This window comes from Epinephelus lanceolatus, chromosome 5 (assembly GCF_041903045.1).
Source record: "Epinephelus lanceolatus isolate andai-2023 chromosome 5, ASM4190304v1, whole genome shotgun sequence".
NCBI lineage: Eukaryota > Metazoa > Chordata > Actinopteri > Perciformes > Serranidae > Epinephelus > Epinephelus lanceolatus.
In genome coordinates this window covers 9031436-9057000 of record NC_135738.1, presented here as the reverse complement: position 1 = coordinate 9057000, position 25565 = coordinate 9031436, and the positions used below count along the sequence as shown (strand labels likewise).

General features: G+C 41.5%; 1 protein-coding gene across 1 annotated transcript in view; it reads left to right on the top strand.

The window, feature by feature from the left end:
* LOC117262070 (carbohydrate sulfotransferase 8) overlaps positions 1 to 25565 on the top strand; it is a 74203-nt gene that overhangs the window by 8165 nt on the left and 40473 nt on the right. Inside the window, exon 2 of the mRNA XM_033634726.2 lies at positions 22297 to 22490. Coding sequence (XP_033490617.1) covers positions 22370 to 22490 — 121 coding nt within the window. The 5' untranslated portion in view covers positions 22297 to 22369. The remainder of the gene's footprint in view (positions 1 to 22296; positions 22491 to 25565) is intronic.

Below are 25565 nucleotides of genomic sequence, written 5' to 3'. Positions count from 1 at the left end.
TAGAGGTAACAAAAGCTTGGACCAATTTTTCTGCATCTTTTTGGGTCAGGATAGGCCCAATTTTCGCAATATTACGCAGATGAAAAAATGCAGTCCTTGAGGTTTGTTTTAAATGAGAATTAAAAGACAAATCTTGATCAAATATTACCATGCTACACCACAAAAACTGCTCAGTAATGGGCCGAAGCTCGATCAAATTGGGATCTGGGGAATTGTAAGGCATAATGGACGCCTTGACCTGTTTCTCATGTTCCCCGGGCCATTCCTGAACAGTTTATGTAGTGTGACATGGTGCATATCAGGGATATATACACACATAGATGTGTATGTGGCTATAAATATCAAAGTTTCCTACTTGTATAACAGTTGGACCACTTCTTGGCTCTGACTGGAGTTACCTGGTGTCAGTCAAACCTGCCAACATGAAGACAATCACATTAAAGAAGAGGAGGACATGTGGAGGGAAAATCAGATGATATATAATAAAAAAAGTAAACTCATCAGATTTAACAGTTTGACTTAATTGAATTCTGTCAGTCAATCTGAAGAAAAGATTACAGCTGTCAGATTTTAGTCAAGTGATTATTCAATATGATTTTAATATAATAAACTCTCATGCAGTGTAGAGCAGCCACTCAGACAAAGATTTTTACCTCATTACACCCATAGACTGTAAAAATAATGGACATAGCTACTGTGATGTCACCCATTTGTTTGCGGACTTTGTTTTGAAGCCTCGAGTTTGGCATTACAGCCATCGCTGTCTTGGTTTTTCGGAGCCAGAGGTGATCATATTCAGACAAGATGGTGAAGCAGTGTAGGAGTGAGGGCTGGATCTGACTGAGTGGCCTGAAGTTACAGAAAAATTCAGCCCCTGTACAGTTATTATGAATGTTGAAACTAGCTATAGAGACCGAAACCGTATTTTGTACCAGGCTGTGAACATGTTTATTTCTGCTGTAAAGTTGGACATTTTAATATGGTGGTCTGTGGGGATTGACTCGCTCTTGCCTCAAGTGGCCATTTGAGGAACTGCAGTTTAGGGACTTCAGTGTTGACTTCATTTTTTAGCTGCAGAGTTGCTGCTTGACACTTTTTAGCCCTTTTTACACAGAGATCGAGCTATAAAGCCAGTATGAAGTCCCTTATTCATGGCGCCTTTGCATTTTTACACAGAACCAAACTACGGTGGCATCATGCCGCTCTCATGTGTGACTTTAGACCGCATGCCAGCATCACAGAATCAAAAGAGACCTGTCGAGCATGACATGTAACTCAACAGCGTTGGCCTGTTGTGTGACATATAGCACACACGTTTGTGGTGCTTAACAATCATTTATCGTCCCTGTTATGTGGCGGCTGATCTCGTACTTTGCTCCGAGGTTGAGGACCTCATTGTTTTCCCAATTTGCGGACATTTCCAGCCACTGTTCTTCTTTGAAATAGCCTCTAGATGCTGCCAGTTACCTTTTAAATCTCCCACGGTGGGTCGCACACATAACACATCATCAAAACGTCACACCTGCTCATGATCTGGTCCTGCAGGCTGTCCCATTTATACAGAGGTCAGGAACAACTCTGTCCCCCTTATTCTGCCATCATACCTTTTATACAGAAGGGCGAGGTGGCATAACAGCGTGGTATCTCTGCCTTAAACAGGCAGTGTAAAAGGAGCTTTGGTCTTTGAGTGGATCTGAGTGAACTTCCTGTGAGCTCTCAGTAACATGATGTATCACAGTCACATAAACACATTACTGCTTTGACTGTGGCTGCTCTGTATCCATGGAGCATCAGTCTTTATTATCCATTGCAGTGTCTCAGAGCTGACATCTAACAGATCCAGGTCTTGTGTTAACACCAGGTTACAGCATCATGGTTCAGTGCTGACCTGCACCTGAGGTGATGGTTTAATTTTTCCTAATTTAAAAAAATGAGTATTTACACTGTGAATGATGTTGTATCACAGCACTGATGCATTAAATTGTAATGATTAATTTAAAACCTCATTATGTTCATTTTTAGCTGAAGTACCGACTCCACATTGAGATGGATGTTTGTGATTCTCAGCTGTGCTTCACGTTTGTGTGCTGCAATTTCCTTTGATTCGCAGAGAGGTGGTAAACATACATTTTTCTCTTTAGAGGAATATGAAGCGTATGATTTAACACAGTGTCCTCGTGAGCTGCAGCAGCTGCTCTCTTCCTCCCTCTGAACTGTTCTTCACTGAATCACTATCAGGATTCAATTACCATAAGCACCTTTAATGTGAACATGCAGAGGAAACACTATCCCTCCACCCACACTAATGAGAAAAACCACACTCCTCCATCCTCCGCCTGCCACCTCAAATAATCTACAAAGGCCAGTTATTTATGGGGCGGGACACATTAATAATACATTAAAGAAGGAGCTGTCTGTCTGTCTGTCAGTGACCTTTCTATCTGTCTCTCTGCCTCGTGTTGGACTGAAGTGAACGCTCCTGTTACAGATGGATGTTTGTAATGACTTCCTCCATCTCCACTGAAACAAGACTCCAGGGACCAACATGCATCTTTTAGTGTTATGCTAATGGAGACGAGCTTCCACACACAGCAGCCCCCCTCAGACAGAACTGAGACTGCTCCTCAACACTGATCCTTTGTCTTACTTCTGTTTGGGGAATGATCATGCTCAAGGTTTAGAACTACAGTTCCCATATTTGGGGATGTAAACAGGAAGTGTTTTGTCTCTCTTTGCTGTAGTGAACTGCAGGATATCCAGAACAAACCGTACTAACAAAATGATCACAATGATAATCACAAGAAATCATCGTACAACAATTATTTATGATTTGAAATAATATATAAAAAAGACAAAAAGTAAGATAAAGTAAGGGCTTAAAAGTAAAAGAGACAGAAGTGTGTGTTTCTGATTCAAGAGGATTTATTAGTCTGTTTTTAAGGGGGCTGTGAAAGGAAATATGATGTCACCATGGAGTCAGTGAGTTAGCTGTGAGCACTGTTTTTATGCCTCCACACCATAGACTGTAAAACTAATGGATGCAGCCACAGTGACATCACCCACAGGTTTATGGACTCCTGTTGGCTGTCTCCATCTTGGTATTTTGGAGCCAGAAGTGATCATATCTTGGCAATAGGTTGGAGCTGTAGAGGAGTGAGGGGTGGATCTGACTGAGAAGCTCAAAGCAGCCGCGACCTTAATTATGCGTAACATCGTTAAGCCTTAATTAAATGTAAATGAGTGAGTTATAGGAAAATTCATACCTTTTAAAGTTGTTATTGAGGAGGAATTTAGCTATAAAGACCCAAACTGTTTTTTGGACCAGGCTGTAAACATGTTTACTTCTGCTGTAAAGTTTGGCATTTTAACATGGGCGTCTAAGGGGATTGACTCACACTTGGAGCCAGCCTCTAGTGGCCATCAGAGGAACTTAAAGGGATAGTGCACCCAAAAATGAAAATTCAGCCATTATCTGCTCACCCATATGCCGAGGGAGGCTCAGGTGAAGTTTTAGAGTCCTCACATCCCTTGCGGAGATGGGGGTAGCAACAAAACTCCACCTAATGGAGGCTGACGGCGCCCCAGATTAAAACGTCCAAAAAAACACATAATTGAAACCACAGAATACCTCCATACTGCTCGTCCGTAGTGATCCATGTGTCCTGAAGTCCCGACATAAAAAGTTGTTTGAAAAAACGTCATTTGAACTCTTTTTAGCCCCATCTCCGCAAGGGATGTGAGGACTCTAAAACTTCACCTGAGCCTCTCCTTGCCACTTGCTCCATGCTGACAACAGCAGTGGCCAGGGACATTATGTTCTTGGCAGTACATCCATCCATCATGTTTTTTTAAAAAATTCCGTGATAACGTTATACAAATATAATTGGTTCCAACGGGCAGGTCAAAAAATGACAAGGCAGCATTCAGAGTAAGTTATTTATTTATTTTTTTAAAGATATTTTTTTGGGGCATTTTTAGCCTTTATTTGACAGGACAGACAAGTGTGAAGGGGTAGAGAGAGAGAGAGGGAGTTACATGCAGCAAAGGGCCACAGGCTGGAGTTGAACCCGTGCCGCTGCGGCAACAGCCTTGTACATGGGGTGCCTGCTCCACCACTAAGCCACCAACGCCCCCAGTTATTAATACTTAGGCCCACAGAAATATGCATGCAGTCATCCATCTTAAGTGGGATGTATACTTCTGCGTCAAATCAACGTAAGCCCCGCATAGACATGAATCCACCCCTGATTTTTCTTTTCAAAACGAAAATATCACTTTGTTTCATAACAAGTAGTTTGCTTTAACGTGTTGATTTTGAGGAACGGGCTGACTGTGCCTGTGTCAGGAAGGATTTGACCCCTCTGTTCCCTTCTCTACAGCTTGTCTCACATTGGAGACTCTTGATACAGACTTGCACTGATGTATGCATTTCATTAAATGTGCATATAAATCCTTACGTCTCAACTTTGCATTTGATAATCTGCTCATTTTAGTTAGGCCTATATCCATATCTTTAATATTCCTTTCTGTATACATCTATGTTTTAATTTGTTGTAGTTGCATTATAATCATACGAATTGTGATTAGCTGCAAATAGGTTTTGTTTTATAGGCCATTGGACATAATGAGTACTTACTGATACTAATGCTTTTGTACCTTTATTTTAATAGAATATTTCAACAGTGTGTCATCAGTCTTTTTTATTTATTTGCTGTGTATAATCATATGATACGAAAGACAAATATATGTTTGCACAGGCTTGTGGATCAAAGTTTATACATGTTTATGATGTTTGACTTGGTTAATACTGTCCGTTATTCATTTCATAGTCTACCAAAGGATTATCTTCTCATAAGAAGTGCTTGGTATCGATCAGCATTTTAATCTTTAGGAAGAAATCCTAACTAGATAATTAAAACAGTAGATGATAAAGAGGAGGAGTATGTGTGGACCCACTTTAACAAACCTTTATGATCAAGGAGAAGTCAGGACACTGCAGCTGCTTTACTTTTTGCCTCCTCTGTGACCTCACCCATCGCTCTCCTTCATCTTTTAAACCAGTTCATGTGCTTCTGGGGCACAATTTTGAGTTATGAATGATAGTGAGTCATAGTATTTTGGTATTATTGAGTTATTAAAGCTACTACTGTAATCGCTACACTATAAACATTAGCATGTTGTGGTTGTGGGGAAAATCGTGTTTGATAGTGTTGCTATTATTCAGCCTTATTTATTTGTTTTGGTGTGTTTTGAATCAATCAGACTTTACAGCACTTCACAGAAACCCCTCCGTCAATTAGTGTTTCAGAGACTTAACTTCAGAGCGACACAGACGCCACAGCACAAGTAAACATGCTCACAGCTTGTAGGCCCCTTGCGTAGGCTCCAGGTAGAGATGATACACAGCTATAAATCCACCCTTACACTCATTATTTTCCATTAAGGAGTAAAGTAGGCTGAGAGGATCCAGGACGCTCTGGGCGGAGAAGACAAAAAGAAGCTGTGCAGTGAAAACAGCCCGAGTCATTTTTCTACCTGTGAATGTGTTGTGATGATTCAGCACTGAAGGGCACAAAGTGAAGGTGCTGCAGCGAAGCTCCTTCTAATATAACGTGCAGGAAATACAAAACTCCTCCAGCTACTCTGTTTCTACACTCGCTGATACGTCTCCAGTAACATCCTCCGACTGCAGCTGCGGAACACAGAGGGCTGCGAGGACCCGATCAGTTTCGTTATTGATTAATCTGCAGACTGTTTTCTTTATTAATTGATTAATCGTTTGTTATATGTCTGAAAATAGTAAAAAAAAATACTCATCATTATCTCTCAGAGCAGAACACAACTTATTCAGAATATAACCTCAATGATTAGTCTATGAATTGATTAGTCGATCAATGGAAAATGAACAAGCTTTTCTTAGTTTATTGATTGAAATTGTTAAATTTGTGCTTAAAACAAACGATTAATCAGTGATTAAAACAGTAGCTGATTAACCTTCAGTTGATGGACTGTATTAGTGAATAATAATCAGAGTGATGGGACGTCAAATCCTCATAGAGTCAGACATGTTTCCTGTTGACCTTTGACACCTGAGAGTCTCAGCTGGGCCGAGGGCTCTTTGATCAGATGAAGCGTCCACAGCTCAGGGACCCGCGGTGGAGGATTAACATGACAGATGGAGAACTCACTCAGAGATCAATATCTATCTGTGTCGTCTGCAGACAAACAGCAGCATCCATCACACACTCCGTCCACCAGCACCGCTCCATGAGCTGCCTCCCTCCGCTCATCAACGCTCTGAAACAGGAAACGATTGGTGATATTGAACTGTTGGAGACGTGTTGAGCTGTATCAATATTGTGACTCTTTATAAGAGACTGAGTCAGGCGGGAGAAGTGTGAAGATTCTGATCCAAGAGTTTAACAAGAGAGACTAAAAGTTAAACACTTCTCGTCTACATCTGGAGCCCCAGAAATGTCAGAAAGGATTGTAGCTGATCTGGTTACATCGAGGCAGCAGGCTGAAGGTGTGATGAAGAGGAGGCACTGAGGAAGGCTGAAAAGCTGCTTCAAACAGGGTCATTACAGAGCTCCTACAGTCAGACACTCATTCATCACAATATGTCTCTTTGTACATCACACAATGTACACAGTGTACACAATATACACTTGTCCACTGGGTTCTGACTGAGTAGGAGGCTGAGGTTAAACACACTGCTGCTACACACTACACACAGCAACAACTACCACTGCTAACACTACTAACTCATCCCTACTACACACTCTCATCCCTACTACACACTCATCTCTACACACTCAGCTCTACACACTCTCATCCTACTACACACTCTCATCCCTACTACACACTCATCTCTACACACTCTCATCCTACTCCACACTCTCATCCCTACTACACACTCATCTCTACACACTCATCCCTATTACACACTCTCATCCCTACTACACACTCATCTCTACACACTCATCCCTACACTCTCATCCTACTACACATTCATCCCTACTACACACTCATCTCTACACTCTCATCTCTACACTCTCATCCTACTACACACTCATCCCTACTACACACTCTCATCCCTACTACACACTCATCTCTACACACTCATCCCTACTACACACTCATCTCTACACACTCATCTCTAAACTCTGATCTCTACACTCTCATCCTATTACACACTCATCCCTACTACACACTCTCATCTCTACTACACACTCATCTCTACACACTCATCTCTACACACTCATCCTACTACACACTCACCCCTACTACACACTCTCATCCCTACTACACACTCATCTCTACACACTCATCCCTACACTCTCATCCTACTACACACTCTCATCCCTACTACACACTCATCTCTACACACTCATCCTACTACACACTCATCCCTACTACACACTCTCATCCCTACTACACACTCATCTCTACACACTCATCCCTACACTCTCATCCTACTACACACTCTCATCCCTACTACACACACTCATCCCTACTACACACTCATCTCTACACACTCTCATCCCTACTACACACTCATCTCTACACACTCTCATCCCTACTACACACTCATCCCTACTACACACTCTCATCCTACTACACACTCATCTCTACACACTCATCCTACTACACACTCATCCCTACTACACACTCTCATCCCTACTACACACTCATCTCTACACACTCTCATCCCTACTACACACTCATCTCTAAACTCTCATCTCTACACTCTCATCCTACTACACACTCATCCCTATTACACACTCATCCCTACTACACACTCATCTCTACACACTCATCCCTACTACACACTCTCATCCCTACTACACATTCATCTCTACACACTCATCCCTACTACACACTCTCATCCCTACTACACATTCATCTCTACACACTCATCCCTACTACACACTCATCTCTACACACTCATCCCTACTACACACTCTCATCCTACTACACACTCTCATCCCTACTACACACTCATCTCTACACACTCATCCCTATTACACACTCTCATCCCTACTACACACTCATCTCTACACACTCATCCCTACTACACACTCTCATCCCTACTACACACTCATCTCTACACACTCTCATCCCTACTACACACTCATCTCTAAACTCTCATCTCTACACTCTCATCCTACTACACACTCATCCCTATTACACACTCATCCCTACTACACACTCATCTCTACACACTCATCCCTACTACACACTCTCATCCCTACTACACATTCATCTCTACACACTCATCCCTACTACACACTCTCATCCCTACTACACATTCATCTCTACACACTCATCCCTACTACACACTCATCTCTACACACTCATCCCTACTACACACTCTCATCCTACTACACACTCTCATCCCTACTACACACTCATCTCTACACACTCTCATCCCAACTACACACTCATCTCTACACATTTATCCCTATTACACACTCTCATCCCAACTACACACTCATCTCTACACACGCATCCCTATTACACACTCTCATCCCTATTACACACTCTCATCCCAACTACACACTCATCTCTACACACTCATTTCTACACACTCATCTCTACACATCCATAACTACACACTCTCATCTCTACTAGCTCGTCTACTACACAGTAATGTCTACACACTCATCTCTACACATTCATTTCCATTAACTCATGTCTACTACACAAATATCAACACTCACCTGTACACACTCATTTCTACACACTCATCAGTCAGTGCAGGTTGACCTCACTGTGCTTCAGTGACTCAGGACTCTCCTGGTAATTTACCCATCATGCTGCGTCATCTTCTGACCACCAGTTTGAATTATTTTTACTTTGATCTTTTCTGTCTTTGAATACTACGATTCCCATGATCCTCAGCTGCTGTTGCTGTGATGAAGAAGACTGTCAGAGGTGTGAATCAGAGCGACAGTCCATTTAAAACAATTTGTTTTTTTAAATTGTTAATAAAACACATCGTCGTGGTTACCGAATTAATTCAGGCCTGATCCAGATGGAGAAAGTGAAATTGATTTAATTCCTCATTATGGTAAAGAGTATTAAAGCTGTTATTGAGGCTGCTGATAGCCTGACTTTATTATAAGACACTTCCTGTTGGTTTCTCCTCCAAACTGTCACCAATCTGTCTTTTTTTTTTTTTTTTTTAAGTAAAGTAGGGACAAAATGAGGGAAAGATGGCCTGACGATGATTAAATATTAAAAACCAGTGAGCTCAGACTTCATTTAGCTGCTCAGGACCAACACATTCAACCTCTGCCCACCTCAGCACACAACACGATGATGATGATCTGAATAAACACAGATAGACGTGGAGTTTTTGCAGTATATCCCATAAGATTACAGTCTCATCAGGGAATGAAGGATTAATCTACTTAGCTCCTGTTGAAGAGGCTACAGGCCCTTTATTGTGGCGGAGGAGGTGGCTTATCAACTCATCGGATTTACAGATTATATTCCTGATTATATTTACGGTACTTTTATATTTCTGTCCGTTGCAATCATCCAGCTGGATTTACAGAATATTTCCCATGAGGTGTTTGAGTTAGACAAACGTTTGATTAGAAACTCCAGTGAGCAGCTGTTTGAAATGAAACTGTGTTTGTGAGGTGTTTTTAAAGATCTTCAGTGGGGACCAATGGGATTGGAGCTGAGAGCCACAGACAGGAAGTCAGACTGTTGAGAGACAGACGGACGTGTTGTTGGTCTGAGTCCAGACGAGTAACAGCAGACTGATCCTTTAATGCATTTAAACTGTATCTGTGTTGACCTACAAACTAAATTTCTCTCAGGAGGACACACTCCGCTCATTATTATTATTATTATTATTATTCTTTAATGAAAAATAAAGAAAACAAAGAAATGAACAGCTGACTCTGATTCCAGGCTGCAAATTAAAACCAACTGATGTGTAAACTCCAGTTTCCAAATAACCCAAATGACTTTATTAATGAATTCGCCACTATAAAATGAGCTAAATGTTTTTCATTACTCAAAAGTTAATTTCAGAAAGCGGTTGTAGGCAAATGGAGGGAGACTAAGTACACATACAGTTGTTAAAAACATCGAGAGCTATAAATCTGTAAAGTTAATCATGCTGTGACTTGCAGTTTTCTGCTCGGTCACCTTAATTTCAGGGACAACAAGGGACGTTTGTGTCCCCGAGCTCTCGGTACAATGTCTCACCCTGGACGCTGCTGCTGCTGCTGCTGCTGTGTGCATACATGATTCTCCAGAGTGGAGGCTTCACAGAAGGAGAGGAGACAAAGTGTCCTTGGCCTCCTGCTGAACTCTGAAGAATTAGTGCCAAATGATTTCTGTGAGTTGAGTCCAATCTGTCGTTACACTGAATAGAGCTCGTTTCTGTCCTCCTTCCTCAACTCTTTATTGCTGCGCAGAGCAAAGTGAAAGACACAGTTTTTCATTTCCAACTGTAAAGACACCACAAAGCATTGTATTGATGATGATGATGTTGCTGCAGAAGGATCTGTGATTAGAGACTTTCTATCTGAGAGGATAAAAACAGATCAAATGTCTTTAAGACGTGTATTTGTTTAAAAATCAATTTGTACTGTCAAGACTCTGAAGTGGCCTTAAATTAAATACTCTATACTTTAAAGAACACTTTTCATTTCATTTATTTGACTCATGACCTCCCCCAGTAGCCAGTAATTCTTTTTAACTGCAATACAGAGCGGATATCTTCCTAACTCCCCATACACCTGATTATTGCAGGTTATAGATATCTGTTGGTAGTATCCGAGTCTTGAAAAATACTGAAAGGACGTCTTCCAAACCTTATCCTCAATCATCAACTTTGGCCTGCAACCCAACCTTCTGGTTGCCCTCTGATGATGAGATGATGATGTACTGTATACTTGACTCTGATCCAATGGCGTACACTGTCTTTCGCCTCTCTGCTGGCCAGACAGGCAGTTCTAGTCAGATGGAGGGACGCTGCCCCGCCCACTCATGCCCAGTGGCTGACGGACATTACGTCTTAATCTTGAAAACATATGTTACTCAATTGGTAACTCAGATGAAAAATTCCAAAAGGTGCGTGGCCCCTTTCTGAAGTACTTCCAGAGCTTGGATTTTGTGTTTGTCTCTTGTTCTTGTTGTTTTTTGTCAGTGTCTGATAAAGTACCCCATTATTCTGAACCTGCCTTTTACATAGGCATCTCTCCTTCTCTCTTTTAATATTAAACCTGACTTTCAGCTGTCATTTCTGCACTAGTCAGGAGATGGAGGACCGTCCTATTGACGATCTTCCGGATGTTATTTGGTGTTAGTGAGAATGGGGAGGATTGTGACTGGATGTCATGCTTTGTTCCTCGTCATATATATGGGCTTCGTTGAGTTTGATTCTTGCTGTGAATATACATTGTGTAAAATATTCTCGATTTTTTTTTTAAAAAGTACAGATATTATACCAGGAAATGACTTTGGTAGAAGTTAAAGTTGAATGTTAGAATAGTAAAAGTCTTTAAGTGTCTGATATTCACTGTACTTAACTATTAAAAATAATTTTATGATCTTAAAAGTACTTAAATATTAAAAGTATAAGTATAAGTTTGTTAATGTTTGTAATAGAAAAGCAAGTTAGAATAGTTAAGATTATTAAGTATATTTCTTCTTAACATGTACACAACCCAAAAAATGGAGTGCATATTACATGTAAAGAAAAATGAGGTCCGCTTCACAACTTAAGGGATTTAAAAAACAAAATCCAGTTTTTCCTGCCTCCTATTCCTTCATCCGTCCATCCATCTCTTCCTCCGTCCTTCATCCTTTACTTCCCTATATTGTATGTGATGCAGATGCTTTGGGTAAATGTGTGCTTTTAGTAAAAGTATGCATTTTATTTAGGAAATATAGTGGAGAAAAAGTGGACAGTTGGCAGAAAAAGTACAGACACTCCCACAAAATACTTGCATACTGTAAAGAAATATAATTACTTTGGTACATTACACTACTGAATATGTAACACCAGTGACTCAGAGAGAGAAGAGGTCCACCTGCACATCAGCTGGTGTTAATGCAGAGACAGGTGACAGGTGCACACAGGCGTTCTCTAATAACAAGAGGAAGGTAGTTACTGCAGTTATCCTGTAGTCAGCAGTGACTGAGACAGCGGTTCATGCATCCAATTAACTGACTTTAAAACATGAGGTCTTCTTCACAGCCTCGAGACAGATTCATTCAGTTTGAGTCAAAACTTTACCTCCTTCTATTGTCCATATATAATTCACTGTTACTTCTCTTTATCTCTGATGTCCATTCAGAGTAAAGGTCCAGAAATCCACATAGAAATCATAGAAAAAAGAACCGTAATGTTTTTAAGTTTTCTTCAGAATCAAAGTATCCAGTGAGTTGTCTGTACATCCATGGGTACGCTGCAGACAGGTGCTGCTCACACATCATTCAGCTCACTGTGAATGGACAAACATTGATTATATGGAAACTAATATGGGATAAACGTGGCTCAATGTGCAGGCAGGATGGATTCATGCTTTCATGTTGTTTGCGCCAAATTCTGACCCTACCATCTGAATGTGGCAGCAGAAATCCAGACTCATCAGACCAGTCAACGTTTTTCCAATCTTCTATTGTCCAGTTTTGGTGAGCCTGTGTGAATTGTAGCCTCAGTTTCCTGTTGTTAGCTGACAGGAGTGGCACCTGGTGTGGTCTTCTGCTGCTGTAGCCCATCTGCTTCAAGGTTGGACATGTTGTTGGTTCAGAGATGGTCTTCTGCAGACCTTGGTTGGAACCAGTGGTTATTTGAGTTACTGTTGCCTTTCTATCATCTTGAACCAGTCTGGCCATTCTCCTCTGACCTCTGGCATCAACAAGGCATTTTGGCTCACTGGATATTTTCTCTTTTTGGGACCATCCTCTGTAAATCCTAGAGATGGTTGTGTGTGAAAATCCCAGTAAATACTCAGACCAGCCCGTCTGGCACCAACAACCATGCCACGTTCAGTCACTTAAATCACCTTTCTTCCCCATTCTGATGCTCAGTTTGAACTTCAGCAGGTTGTCTTGACCATGTCTACATGCCTAAATGTATTGAGCTGCTGCCACGTGATTGGCTGATAAGCTCTTTGCGTTAACAAGCAGTTGAACAGGTGTACCTAATAAAGTGGCCGGTGAGTGTATGTTACTATACAAGTGAAAAATGTCCGCCCAGAAGTTCCTGAGTTTGAGGCAAGACCAGAAGAGATAACCTAAGGTCCCCATGCCTGTTTTACACTTGTCACAGCAGACAGAGGGGAATATTCTGTTCAGTTTAGCCTTGGAGAAATGCAGGCGACGAATGACTGTAACTGAATACCTTGAAGTCTAGCATTAATGGAACATTTTTTAATTCTTTGTAACCCTCTCGCCTGTATCCTTCGACCAAGTCTCTTTAATACGGAGAAAAAGGGTTGCCAGAGTAAAGAGACAGACAAAATTGGAGATCAAATGTTTGGACGTGGGAGCTCTAGTCATGAGGTCATAAAAGTCGTGTTGTGTGGGCAGTGTGTCAAAATTAGGTACTCGCTGTCTCACCAGATTTGTAATTTGGAGGTAACTGAAAAAGTGACCAGGAGGGAGATTTAATTTGGCCTGGATACTGGCAGCAAAAACATTTTTCTGTCCACTATTCAACGCCATAACTCAGGAACAGAAGGGGAGACATTTGGTCAGATACTGAATTGGTGACACTGATCTGGAAACTGTGCCAATTGTATAGATCGTCTCTTCTGCCGGGGAGAAAGATGTGTTTGAAGCATCCATGTTTTCACAGACATGGATGTAATCTGTAACTGCAACTTGACTGGTTCACCGAGGCATTCAGCCGCGAGGCGATAATTCTAGTTTCCTCCCCGAAACCTTTTGATGCAGCATCAGAAAACTCTTTTCTGATCCATGACAGCGTTAATTCAGACTCATGTTCCACTGAAAACAGACAGACTATGGATCTGTGTCACTTTATTATGGTGCTTTTAGTTTCAATACAAAGAAAAGAGGCTGGAGCTTCTCTGCCTTCACTCAGACTCTGAATCCATTTCAGAGCAGAACAAAAGCTCAGAAGCTTCATCTGTGCAACAAAAGAGCTGCTGTATGTCTGATTCTCTGTGACTGAGGACCCTCAAACTTCATCTCATTAAATATTCTGAACCGACACACAAGCTTGGCCGATCACATGAGGAATATATATCATATACTCAATATATGGACGTTAATAATTTAGTGCAGCAGCCAGTTTACTTAGGCAAGATTAACAAGCTTCACACATCCACAGGGAGAAGCGTATATTAAAAGATCAATGTCGGATTTTATTAACTGATATTGATCGATATGAATCAATTATTTTAGCCCAGCCCTGATCTACATACATATAAACTGAGTGTCAGATGGAGACCTGTGGTTCTGCTGTAACATCAGAGACGAGCAGGGGTGGTTTGAGGGTTCAGCTGACGTCCTGTAGAGCTGAAACATTTGATTTATCAGTCTGTTGTTTAACGGGAAAAAAATAATAATTTAAGTGGTGTTCTATTGTCTTATTTGTCAGCTGTGAGGATTTGATGCTTTTCTTTGTCTCTTGTGACAGTGAACTGAATATCTTTGTGCTTGAGAATATTAACAAAACTTGATTTATAAAAGACATCTCATACAAAAAGCTGCAAAACAGTGAGCTTCACAAAACCTGAAGACATCACAGAAAGACGTAAGAGCATTACAAACAACAGAAAGGATAATTTAAAAACAAAAATAAATTATGTAGGCTACTAAAAGTGTTTAAATTTCAAGGTTGTCACACACTGTGGTGGAGCAGACAAGACTAATACAGAACAGGTGTAAAGGGAAGACTCTGGGAACAGGGAAGGACTAACGAGACAGGTGTGATAGAAAACAGGCGGGAAAACACACAAAGACAGAAAGTAAAACCAGACACAACACATGAGGAGAGAATATACAAAATAAAAACAGAAACATGAATGAATAAAACAAGGAACACAAACAGAAAACTCCAATGTGTGTTTTGAATTAAAGCTGCCACTGTATTCTATAATATTCTATATTCTAACATTTTATAAACCAGACGTTTAATCAATCCATTAGTCGATAATGAAAGGAATTCACCTTCAGAGCTTACCCAGTGGTCCGGGGCAAGTATAATGCCATGTCAGGCTAATAAATCATGCAGCTCACTGCCCAACTGGGGAAGTGATGGAAAAGGATTAAATTATAAGGCTGGAGACGAACAGCCTCCCGTTGTCTCAGGGACAATAGAAAATGTGTGTGGGATGAACAGAGTTCTTCTCTGGAGACGCCTTCAGGACCAAAGGGAGCGTTGTGCATGAAGTGATGTATAACTATGGAATAGCAGTGAAGTGTAAAAATATGAAAGGATGCACGATGCGGTACACTCACAGTTATTACTGAGCTGAATTTAATGCTTGTGTTAAATGATGATGCATGATTTATGGCTGTTGGGAGGAGTTTGTCTTCAGAGCTTTAAGCCATGGTTTAGGTTAAACTGAAAAGATTTCTCACAGAAAGGTTGCTCTGACAGAAAGCCCTTATGGTTAGCTTATCCCATGAGCTATTTTATGTGTTAGTGGAGTCAGTTTCAAGTTAACTTTACTGCACTTAGTATTTATGTGTTGTTTTTATCTTTTATGGCCCAAAGAAGACAGGGGTGGCAGCTTCCTCTGTAACAGATTGTGTTAAATGGCTGTATTATATCGTCTCATATTGATCACAGGCCCCTAAATCGAATCGAAACTGTATTGTGGCAGACTTTGTAATATCGACAAAGAATCAATATGATATTGCATCATGATGAAACTGGTGATTTACACCCCTAATAATAAAGCTACATTATGAACAACGTGTTGAAATCAGAAATCAGAGGAAGAGCTAGTTACTAAACCTCAGTGATAAAACCTTCATTAAAGCAGCTGTGCGGAACTTTTCGTTTTCGTTGATTATAGTGCTCCCTTTGGTCGCAGCGGTATGACACCCACAGCCTGGTGTCATAAAATCTTGACTGCAACTGGCAATTACCGCATGCATTTGTTTTGGAGAGCGAGATGATTAACTAACGTCAGGTCAGTCCAGTCCAGTCAGTGGAAAGAGCAAAATGACTCAGTAAATTCTCCTGTCGTGTTTCTGTTCTGATCTAATCCTAATACAGCAAAGCTGTTACCTGCAGCCTTCGCTTGCGCTACTAACATTAGGTCAGTCCAAGTAATTAGTGGAAACATGCTAGCATGCTAACGTTACACAAGTTAGTAGTAAAGTAAGACCTGTTCATAAATGTTCTGGTGTAGCTCTGAATTTCTTATAAACTGAGGACATCTGCCTGCTGTGTATTTGTGTTCATGGTCACAGTCACAGATAATTTTGTGGCGTTTGTTGTAACGTTACTAGACAAAAGCGGCTCACATCAGCTAACGTTAAATTTAGCTTGCTTATAACTTCCATGTCGTCATATATTGAAGTGAAAAAACGTCTAACAAGTTGAGGTATATTCTCTAAATAAAAACAAAAATTACATAGCTGTCGATTAGGAAAAGGGCCAACTCGGGATCAGTTTTAAAACCTTTCAAATCTCTCAGCTCTCTCCACTTGGTGAATGCCCGACCGAGGTTTACACGCATTTGGGCTCGAGCCCTATCACTGTCCCATTTAGCCTTCTTCTGTTCTTCTGTTCTTCTTTTTCTTTTAGATGGTGCTCCTTCTTTATCCGCCATGACATCGAAAGTACAACCAAGTCCTTATAGATACATCTGGTAAAACTGTTATGTGTTCAGCAATGCCGGTTGCGTACCGCTTACTTGGAGAACACTCTCTGTAAACATGGTTCCTTCTTCTTCTGTGGTTTATTGACTGCGGGCCGCTGCGGGCGTGCAGAATCACTTCCGCCTCGGGTGCCATATACTGGTTTGCTGACTTCCGCTGTCCGTCCGACCCGCACGAGGCTACGCTAAATAGCCATATAGAGAAAGGCTTTTTTGTCGCTGTTGGGTTCAAATAAATATGCGGATTTTCAAGGAGGGGTGATACGAACTAGGGGAAGTTTTATTAATGGTAAAAAGTTCCGCACAGCTGCTTTAATGTGTTTCTTTAACTGGAAAAACTGGATCAGATTTCAAGCCTCACCAGTCTCTGAAACATCAGACCAACACAGCAGCTTCTGCTGCCCAGTAAGACCAGTGAGACCAGTGACGAGTCCTTCAACATCAGTCAGAGCAGGAACACCAGTTTGTCTTCTGACTCCAAAGACTGAAGAAGTTTCAGAGACTCATCAGTCACTTCCAAATATATTTTGGTGTTACTTACCCTGACCTCAGGTCAGCCAGTGTTTTATACTTAGTTCAGCAGCTGCTGCACGAAATAGACCTCAGTGTCACAGAGGGGGGAGGTGAACTCAACTTTGTCAACAGACACCTACAAGATAATGTGGAGAAGTTTAGTTGTGAAAATCACCTGAGTTATTATTGTTGTTGTTGTTCTTTTTTATGACAAAGAGAGAAATTAATTTACCAGCTGACTCTGATTCCAGGCTACAAATTAAAATCAACTTATTTTATGTCCAAAAGAATCTGAGATTATGTTCTAGCTTCTTGAAAATTTAAACTGATTCTGCAGTTTTGAGTTGTTTGTCGCCCAAAACAAGATATTTGTATACAATTTCAATTTATCACCCTAGAGACCAAATGATTAATAGAGAAAATAATGCACAGATTAGTGGAAGATTACTGAAGGTTTCCATTAGATGCACCTCTACACAGATTTAAACATAAAGGAGTTTAGGTCTGACACAACTTATAAAAATGTAAATCTTATTATGTCAACACCCACCACCTGTTCATCAGAACATAAACAACTATAAAACAGAGACTTCTTAACTGTTGGTGTTAAACATGGATTTGTTTTCTTAATAATAATTCAGTATAATGTTGTGGTCCAGTCAGATCTCCTGAGCTCTTTAGTGATTGATGCAACTATAATTAAATTCATTTATCAAACTGAAGCCATCTGGACTTTCTGTCTGGTCACAAATCATCTTTAGCGCAATGAGGTCAAACTCTGAGACCTGACTGACAAACACACTAATAACTTTATATCAGAGGTTTTTATCTGCTTAAAGCAGCTGTAAGGTATTATTATGACAGGGTGTTGAGTGTCGCTGGTAGAGAAAGATCAGCTGAATCTTCATAGAACTTTATGGTGACTTTCAGCTCATTGTTTACCTGTCCGACCACAACTGTACTGTTCTGGTTCACTCTCAGGGTGCTTTCACACCTGCCCTATTTGGTTCAGTTCAATCAAACTCAAGTTCATTTGCCCCCTAAGGGCAGTTCATTTGGGCAGGTGTGAACACAGCAATCACACTCAGGTGCGCATCAAAACAACCAGACTGAGACCTTCGTGAAAAGGTGGTCTCAATCCGGTTACAAATGAACTCTGGTGCGGTTGGTTTGTGGTGAGAACGAGTTCCGACCTGGATGTAAACCAACTGCAGTCACATGACACATTGTTTAGGTTAAACATGAGCATGTTACAGTTCTGGAGGATTATTAATGTGCACCTCCTCCTGTACTGCCTTAATATGAACATTCAGCACATCCAATGCATCAAAACATTGTTTTCTAGTTGGAGCTGCGCCTCGTTTTCAAACTGTATGGTTTGACTAAAATGAACAATGACAGCAATATAGTCCACGATGAGCAGCGCTAAAATCAACCTGCGTAGTTGTCCCTCCATTGTGACATTAGAAAGTGTCACATTTATCTTGCAAGTGTACTCTTCTTCAACGTTTGCTTTACTTCCTGGATTTTTATCACAATGAGGTATTGAAGCCGTGTTCGGCGTGATGATGTTCTGTAGTCTCATGTAGCCACTTGTTAGCAACCGCCAACACCTAAAGGCTTTAAAATATATATGAGCAGGGTAATTACTGATGTATTTTATGTCGTAGAACAAAATGTTAAAGTCTCTTCAGCTGTGTGATCTTATTTCAGGCATCTAACCAAAAAATTCCATTCAAAAAACCTGTTGGCTTCAACAGGACGTACTAACATACTGGCTCATCTCTGGGTTTGAGGACTCATTCCAGCACCACTTTGTATTGGACTTTCATCAAGTGACACAAACACAAAGACTCCTGATGAATCATCATTTTAATCTGTAACCGCTGGATGTGGAAATAACGTTCAACACATCAACTTAAAGGTCATAATGTGTTAATGTTGACTTCACTACAGAAACATAAGTTGGTGACGTTTTAAGGGCCCTTTAGCTGTTTTATTGGAGGTGCTCTGGTATCTTTCAGTCCTCATCGGCCAAAAGTAATTTAGAGATTCAGTTAAATTAGACATTTGTTGGTGTTTACTCCCATCATGGCTGCTCAGTGAGCTGAGGTTGGAGGAAAGCAGGAGGCTTCATCAATCCTCTGAGCTGCTGTTTCACGAATTAATATCTGCTCAGCCTGCAGTGTGAACCTGTGTGTGTGTGTGTGTGTGTGTGTGTGTGTGTGTACCTGCATAGGTTATTTCCATAGCAACCATAGAGTCGCACCTGCTGAGGGAAGCTGTTTGAGTGCACTCCAGAGAAACAGATGTTCCTGCATGGCCCCATGGGAACAGGAAGCGTGAAGTCAGCAGATTCTTCAGCAGTAAACACACACGCACGTACAGTCAGTGTACAGTGTGTCCAAACACGGTTTTATTTAGAGACTGTCCTCGCCCCAAAAAAACAGCCGAATCAGTTGTTTCAGCAAATGCCCCTAAACTACATCTGTTAATGTCACAGTGAGAGCGCCCTCCAGTGGTCGGAGGAGTTATGACTCTTCAGAAGAAGGTTATGGTGTTAATTCTGCAGTTGTTCAAACACTCAAACACACCTCTGCAATGTGGAGAGAGCCTACAGGTGTATCTGTCTGTGAACGATTTGTCACCTGCAATTTGATTTTTGGAGGCTTTAAACTGAAAACGGTTTCTCACGGTGACGTCATTAAATGTCCTGTTTAAGACAACAACAGTTTAAAACTCTAAAGAGATTTAGTTTAATGTGAAATAAAGCAGACAACAAGAAAGAAATCCAGGAAATACACTCAGTTAATAAACGAATCGTTTCAGCTCTGTATCATGTTTCTCTAACTTTAATAGTGTTAACTTTAACCCTTATGAGTAGAGGTGAGTCCAGAGTCACTTGCCATGTTTCCATCAGCCTGTTTAGATGCACATCTAGAAGTATCGTATCGAAAAATTATGATGGAAATGCCAAAATTCGAATTAAAATCCCCTGTTTCGCACAAACTAAAATACACTCGCTTTAGCCGGGTTTTGGTTGATTCGAAAAAATGTTGATTTGCAAAACGGGGGATGGAAACAGTTATGTTCAAATTAATGGTAATATCCACACTCCAGGTCAGGAAGGCGGTAATGCATTTACAAGCTGGTTGCCAACCGCCAGAAAACGTAGAAGAAGAAGAATGCAAGATTTGTTTTGTTTCAGGTTCTGTGGAAAACTCACAAAAAACTAATGCGCATTTCCCAATGATTCTAATCACTTTTGGATGGAAACATAGCTACTGTTCAGTGTGAGTTTGATACAGCAGGAAAAAATAACTCATCAGTATCTCCTAGTTATTGTGTATGTAGAACAGACGGTAGAACAAAGTCAGACACAATCCTCCCTGTGGGAACATTTTGTTAAACTATTTCCATGATAAAAATAAGGAACATTACAAACACTTGTGTATCGTAATGTACTAACATTGAACAAACACTTTCCCATAATGCAACAGGTCACAACAGGCTGTAACACTGAAAAGCTTCCCTTGTGAAATCAAACTGAAAATACTAAATAAATAATAAAAACTAAATTGTGCATTAGGAGGAGTGTTTCAGTTGTTCCACCTTTGTTTAATCATTCGAAACAACAAAATATTTATCATCCTGGTGAGCGTCACATCTGGGTGAGGATGTTAAATGTGTGTTAGCATGTTGGATGTGTTTCCATTTACAACGCAGACACGCTGTCCTCGCCTTACACAACTGTCTCTTCGTTGTTCTTGTAGCTGACCTGCAGGAACCTGTCTTCCAGCTCCGCCTTTTCATCTGTGTGACTGACTCACAGCCAATCAAATCGTTGCGCTAACCTCAGCACATTTTGCAAACAGCGTACGGCTAAAACAAAAAACAGCCACACTGCTACAGCCTTACTGTGACAATTCGGTTCAAATACAGGAATCCTTACACTTGTACTGTTAGAGCTGCACTGTAAGAGCCGTACCATGACAGCCAGAACAATACAGCTGTACTTTTACAGCCGTATTGCTAAAGCCGTACTGTGACAGTTTGGTTCCAATACAGAAATCTTTACAGCCACACTGTTACAGCAGTACTGCTTCAGCCAGACCACTACAGCTGTAATGTTATAGCCGAACTGTTACAGCTGGACATTGACGGTTTGGTTCAAATACAGAAATCATTACAGCCGTGGTTATTATGATCGTCTCTCTAAGCAGGTAATGTGCGTGTCTGAACATGCTACCAACAGTGTTCAAATAAACACAAGAAATGTGTGCTCTAGAGAAAGGATCAGCACTCAGTGAATAACCTCCTAAGCCCTATGATAAGCTGTTATGGCAAGGCTTAACTATACAGACCAGTGAGCAGTGATAACTAACACGTATTTGGAGTCATCAGGTGGGAACCTCCTTTCACCAGTGTTTCGTCTAGTTGGTCCCACGACACCTCCAGGAGGCTAGACAGTGATCTCTGGCGTCCCAGAGACACTCCCCTAATGCCAGCTCTCACTGCTCCCCACACCAACCCAACAACCTCCTTTACCTTACTTACACGTGGCTTTCTCAGCCCAAACAGCACTGCCACCTTCAACAACCCCAGAGATATAACAAGTCACAGACAGATGATGATCCTGCTGAGGTCAGATCATAACGTTACAATCGCTGTATGTTGTGTTTTAATTTGGAGGAGCTGTTGACTGTTTGTGTGTCGTGGTCTCATCTTCCTCCTCACAGTGTGAACCTCGCAGCTCATGCAGATGTTAACAGATGTTAGTGTCTGAACAGGAATGTGACAACTTCTAGTTTCTCTGCAACATTTTAATGATCAGTCAGCTGATCTCAGTACAGCAGAGCCTAACTGGAGTCATGTTCCCTCCTCAGCTGTGAAGCCTCACATGTTGATACGTGTAACGAACAGTTTGTTCCCTCCTCTGTGTCTGCAGGCTGTGCAGTGGTGGCTGATCTGGGGTCAGCCTGGTGGACTTTAGGCTGCAGGACTGTGCGCTGCGAGTGGTCATGAAGCTGCCCTGCTCCCTGTACGGCTCCCTGTGGTTCCTCTTGCTGCTGGGAGCCGGATCTCTGCTGCTGCTCGTCCGCCTGCAGGACCTCACCGAGGTGGTGCTGCAGCAGACCCCAGGTCAGTGCTGCCTCTGAGCTCCGCTGGCTGCTGATCAGTTTGAACTGGAGGCAAACACAGTGTTAACCACATTCTCTCACATCTCTCACTACATTTCTGTCTCTCTCCCTCTTCCTCCTCCATTTGACGATCACAGTTCTGACTTGTGAGCATAAAAATGATTAAAACGCCTGCAGTGCTGATGTTCTGTTCTGCTGTTGATGTTGGTTATTTTGATGCTTTTAGCACCCGCCGTGGTGTCTGCAGCTCTCTTTCTCTATCTGTTTTTTTTAATTAATTGTCTCTTTTTTGGTTAAAGCTTGTAGGTCTGCACTGAGGAAGCAATTTTAAGTTGTGTTATTAGTTATAGTTATATAGTTATACACACATACTGCAAAGTGTTTGTGGAGGAGATTTTGAAACTGTGAGGGGTTTTTACAGGGGAGAGGTGGGAGAGAGGTGAGGTAAAGTTACTGTGTGTGGTGAAAGGGGCAGGTGCATGCAGGTGTTCTGTAATGTCAGCAGGATGTTAGGTAGTGGTGGGCAATACCACAAAATTTGGTTTCAATCAGATACTAAATAAAACAGGGCAAGAACCACCAATATCAATACTCATACAATACTTTTTATTATCAAAAGTGGCTTTTTTATTTTGGGCTGGGAGTGGTATGTCATGACTTATGAGGTGAACCAACCAACGCTGAAGACCTGATTGGACTAAAATATTAATTCACTAGGCTACTATATATACCTGGAATATTCCTCGTCTAAGCTGCTCGAAAGAGACTCTCCCAGTGAACTCTGTCTCTGTGTCAGAGGTCTGGACGCTGAGGCATTTCTCTTCTCCTCCCTTGTTTTTAGTTGCAGCTCCAAGTTCTGTTTCTCATGTTTTTTTCCTCTTTCATTAATCCATCACTGCTATTATGTGTCGGATAAAACTAGTCAGGCTCGAACATACTATCCTCATTGAATGTCCTACTGTAACGTGGATGCGCACGCCATTCTATTCACAGTACAATTACGGTCCATGTCTACCCTGGAAATCCAGAGTTCTTGCAAGAGCATAATTTGAATTTGCTCAGTGAGTCACTCTGACAATCAGTAATGATGCTCATTACCCATGCCGTTGGAGCCGAGTTGCACCAATCACATCGGTGTATCTTATAGGCGGGCCAGAGGCAAGCTAAACAGATGACGACGCTGAGCGCTGCGACGAAGAGGTCCTTAATCAGTCAGTAAACACTGCAAGATGGCTACGGATGAACACCAGTTGTTTGAAACAGCTTTGGCTGCTACAATGAACGAGTTAGACTTGGCTTTTTCTCTAAAAGAGGAACAGAAGACGGCGCTCTTTCCTTTGCAAGAAGGACGTTTTTGCTGTTTTGCCGATGGATATGGCAAGAGTCTAATCTACCAGTTAGCTCCGCTGGTAGCTAAGCTCTGGATACGTCACCCCGTGTATTGTTCTGATTGGTCGTAGTGTTATCCAATTGCGTGCAGTGATATTTTCTAGGGATGCACTGAAATGAAAATTTTTGGCCGAAGCCGAATAATATTAAACGCTTGGCCGAATACCGAGTACCGAATATCGTTGTTTAGTTTTTCATTAGTTTTTGCAGATGAACCCCCTCCAGATTAGTGTTGTCACGGTACCAAAATTGGGACCCACGGTACGATACCAGTGAAAATATCATGGTTCTGAGTAGTATTACGATACCACGGCAAAAATGAGGCAGATGTGCCTTTTGTCATTTATAAAAAGATAAATCACTTTTCTATAATACATCAATGATATTTCAGTGGAATAAATTACTTACTGACTTATTCATACTTCAAAAACAGCATCAATCAGTGATGAACATAGGGGGGATCAAAATAAAATAAATAAATAAAATAAGAATCAACCAGCCACCCTCCTCCCCTGACAGTCCCTTCATAAGTAATGAACAGTCCCTAAAGTGCGGTGAGGTTTGTGGACCGTTACTGACACAAAGACAGAAATGTGAAAGGCTCGTTTCTCCTCTGACATGTCACATACCTGTGTGCCGCCACGGCTCAGCTGTTCAGGTACTTCTGGGCAGTCATCACGCCAAGAAGAGGATATTATTGGAGCCGACTTCTCCGTCGCCGGTAAGCCGATGGCCGCCGTATTTGACAAGAATGCATTACTGTCTGTGTCTGTGACCCCGTTCAACCCACAACCAGTTAGATTCGCCTTTCGTTTCTGCTGCTGGTTGAAATCTGTAGGCTGCTCGCACAGCGTGCTGAATGATTTAAGCCTATTTTGCTCGCTCAAAACTATTTTTAGTCGCAAATGCGAGTGCCGTCACGGACGGATCGCCACACTGCCGACATTTTACTCCGCCTGTCACAGCACGCTGTTTGATTGCATTATCAAAACACGCCGCTATTATTCGGCCTTGCTTTTCACTTATTCCACCGAATACCGAATGTGTGTTTTTTGCAATATTCAGTTACCGAATATTCGGTGCATCCCAAATATTTTAAAATGCATGCTTGGTGCTGCCCCTCGAGTTGGGTCATTTGCATTACTCATAGCCAGACCCTAAATCTTTCTAGATTTGGGTCTGGATTTCCAGGCTAATCAGCCCCCAGCAGTAAACAGGAGGGCTGGGAGGTGGCGTCATGATCCTCCTACTGCCGGTATCTGGTGAAACTAAAAAGATGCAGCAGGAGTGAATCGTTTAAGTGCAGACAGCACAAAAGCAGTGGAGAAGCAAAGAGTACATGCACTAGATGTGCTCGGTTTTACTTTTGAAATACAAATATGTACGATGTGGAAGAGATTAACTAATCTCTTTTTTTGGTATTGATCCTGTTCACCCTAAGATCGATCTTCTTGTATCAAGAGTTTCAGTATTTTAGGATCAAGCCACCCATCCCTTATGTGAGGTATCTTAATCAGGTGCTGCAGCAGAGATGTACAGATCATGGAGGAGGTAAAGAAACTTCTTCTCCTCACTGATTGAAATGTGAACACAGACATGAAGCACATGTTGATATCATTCAGTGTGACCGCTCATTATCTCTGATGTCCATAAAGAATAAACGGCCGTAAATCCACTTAGAAACATA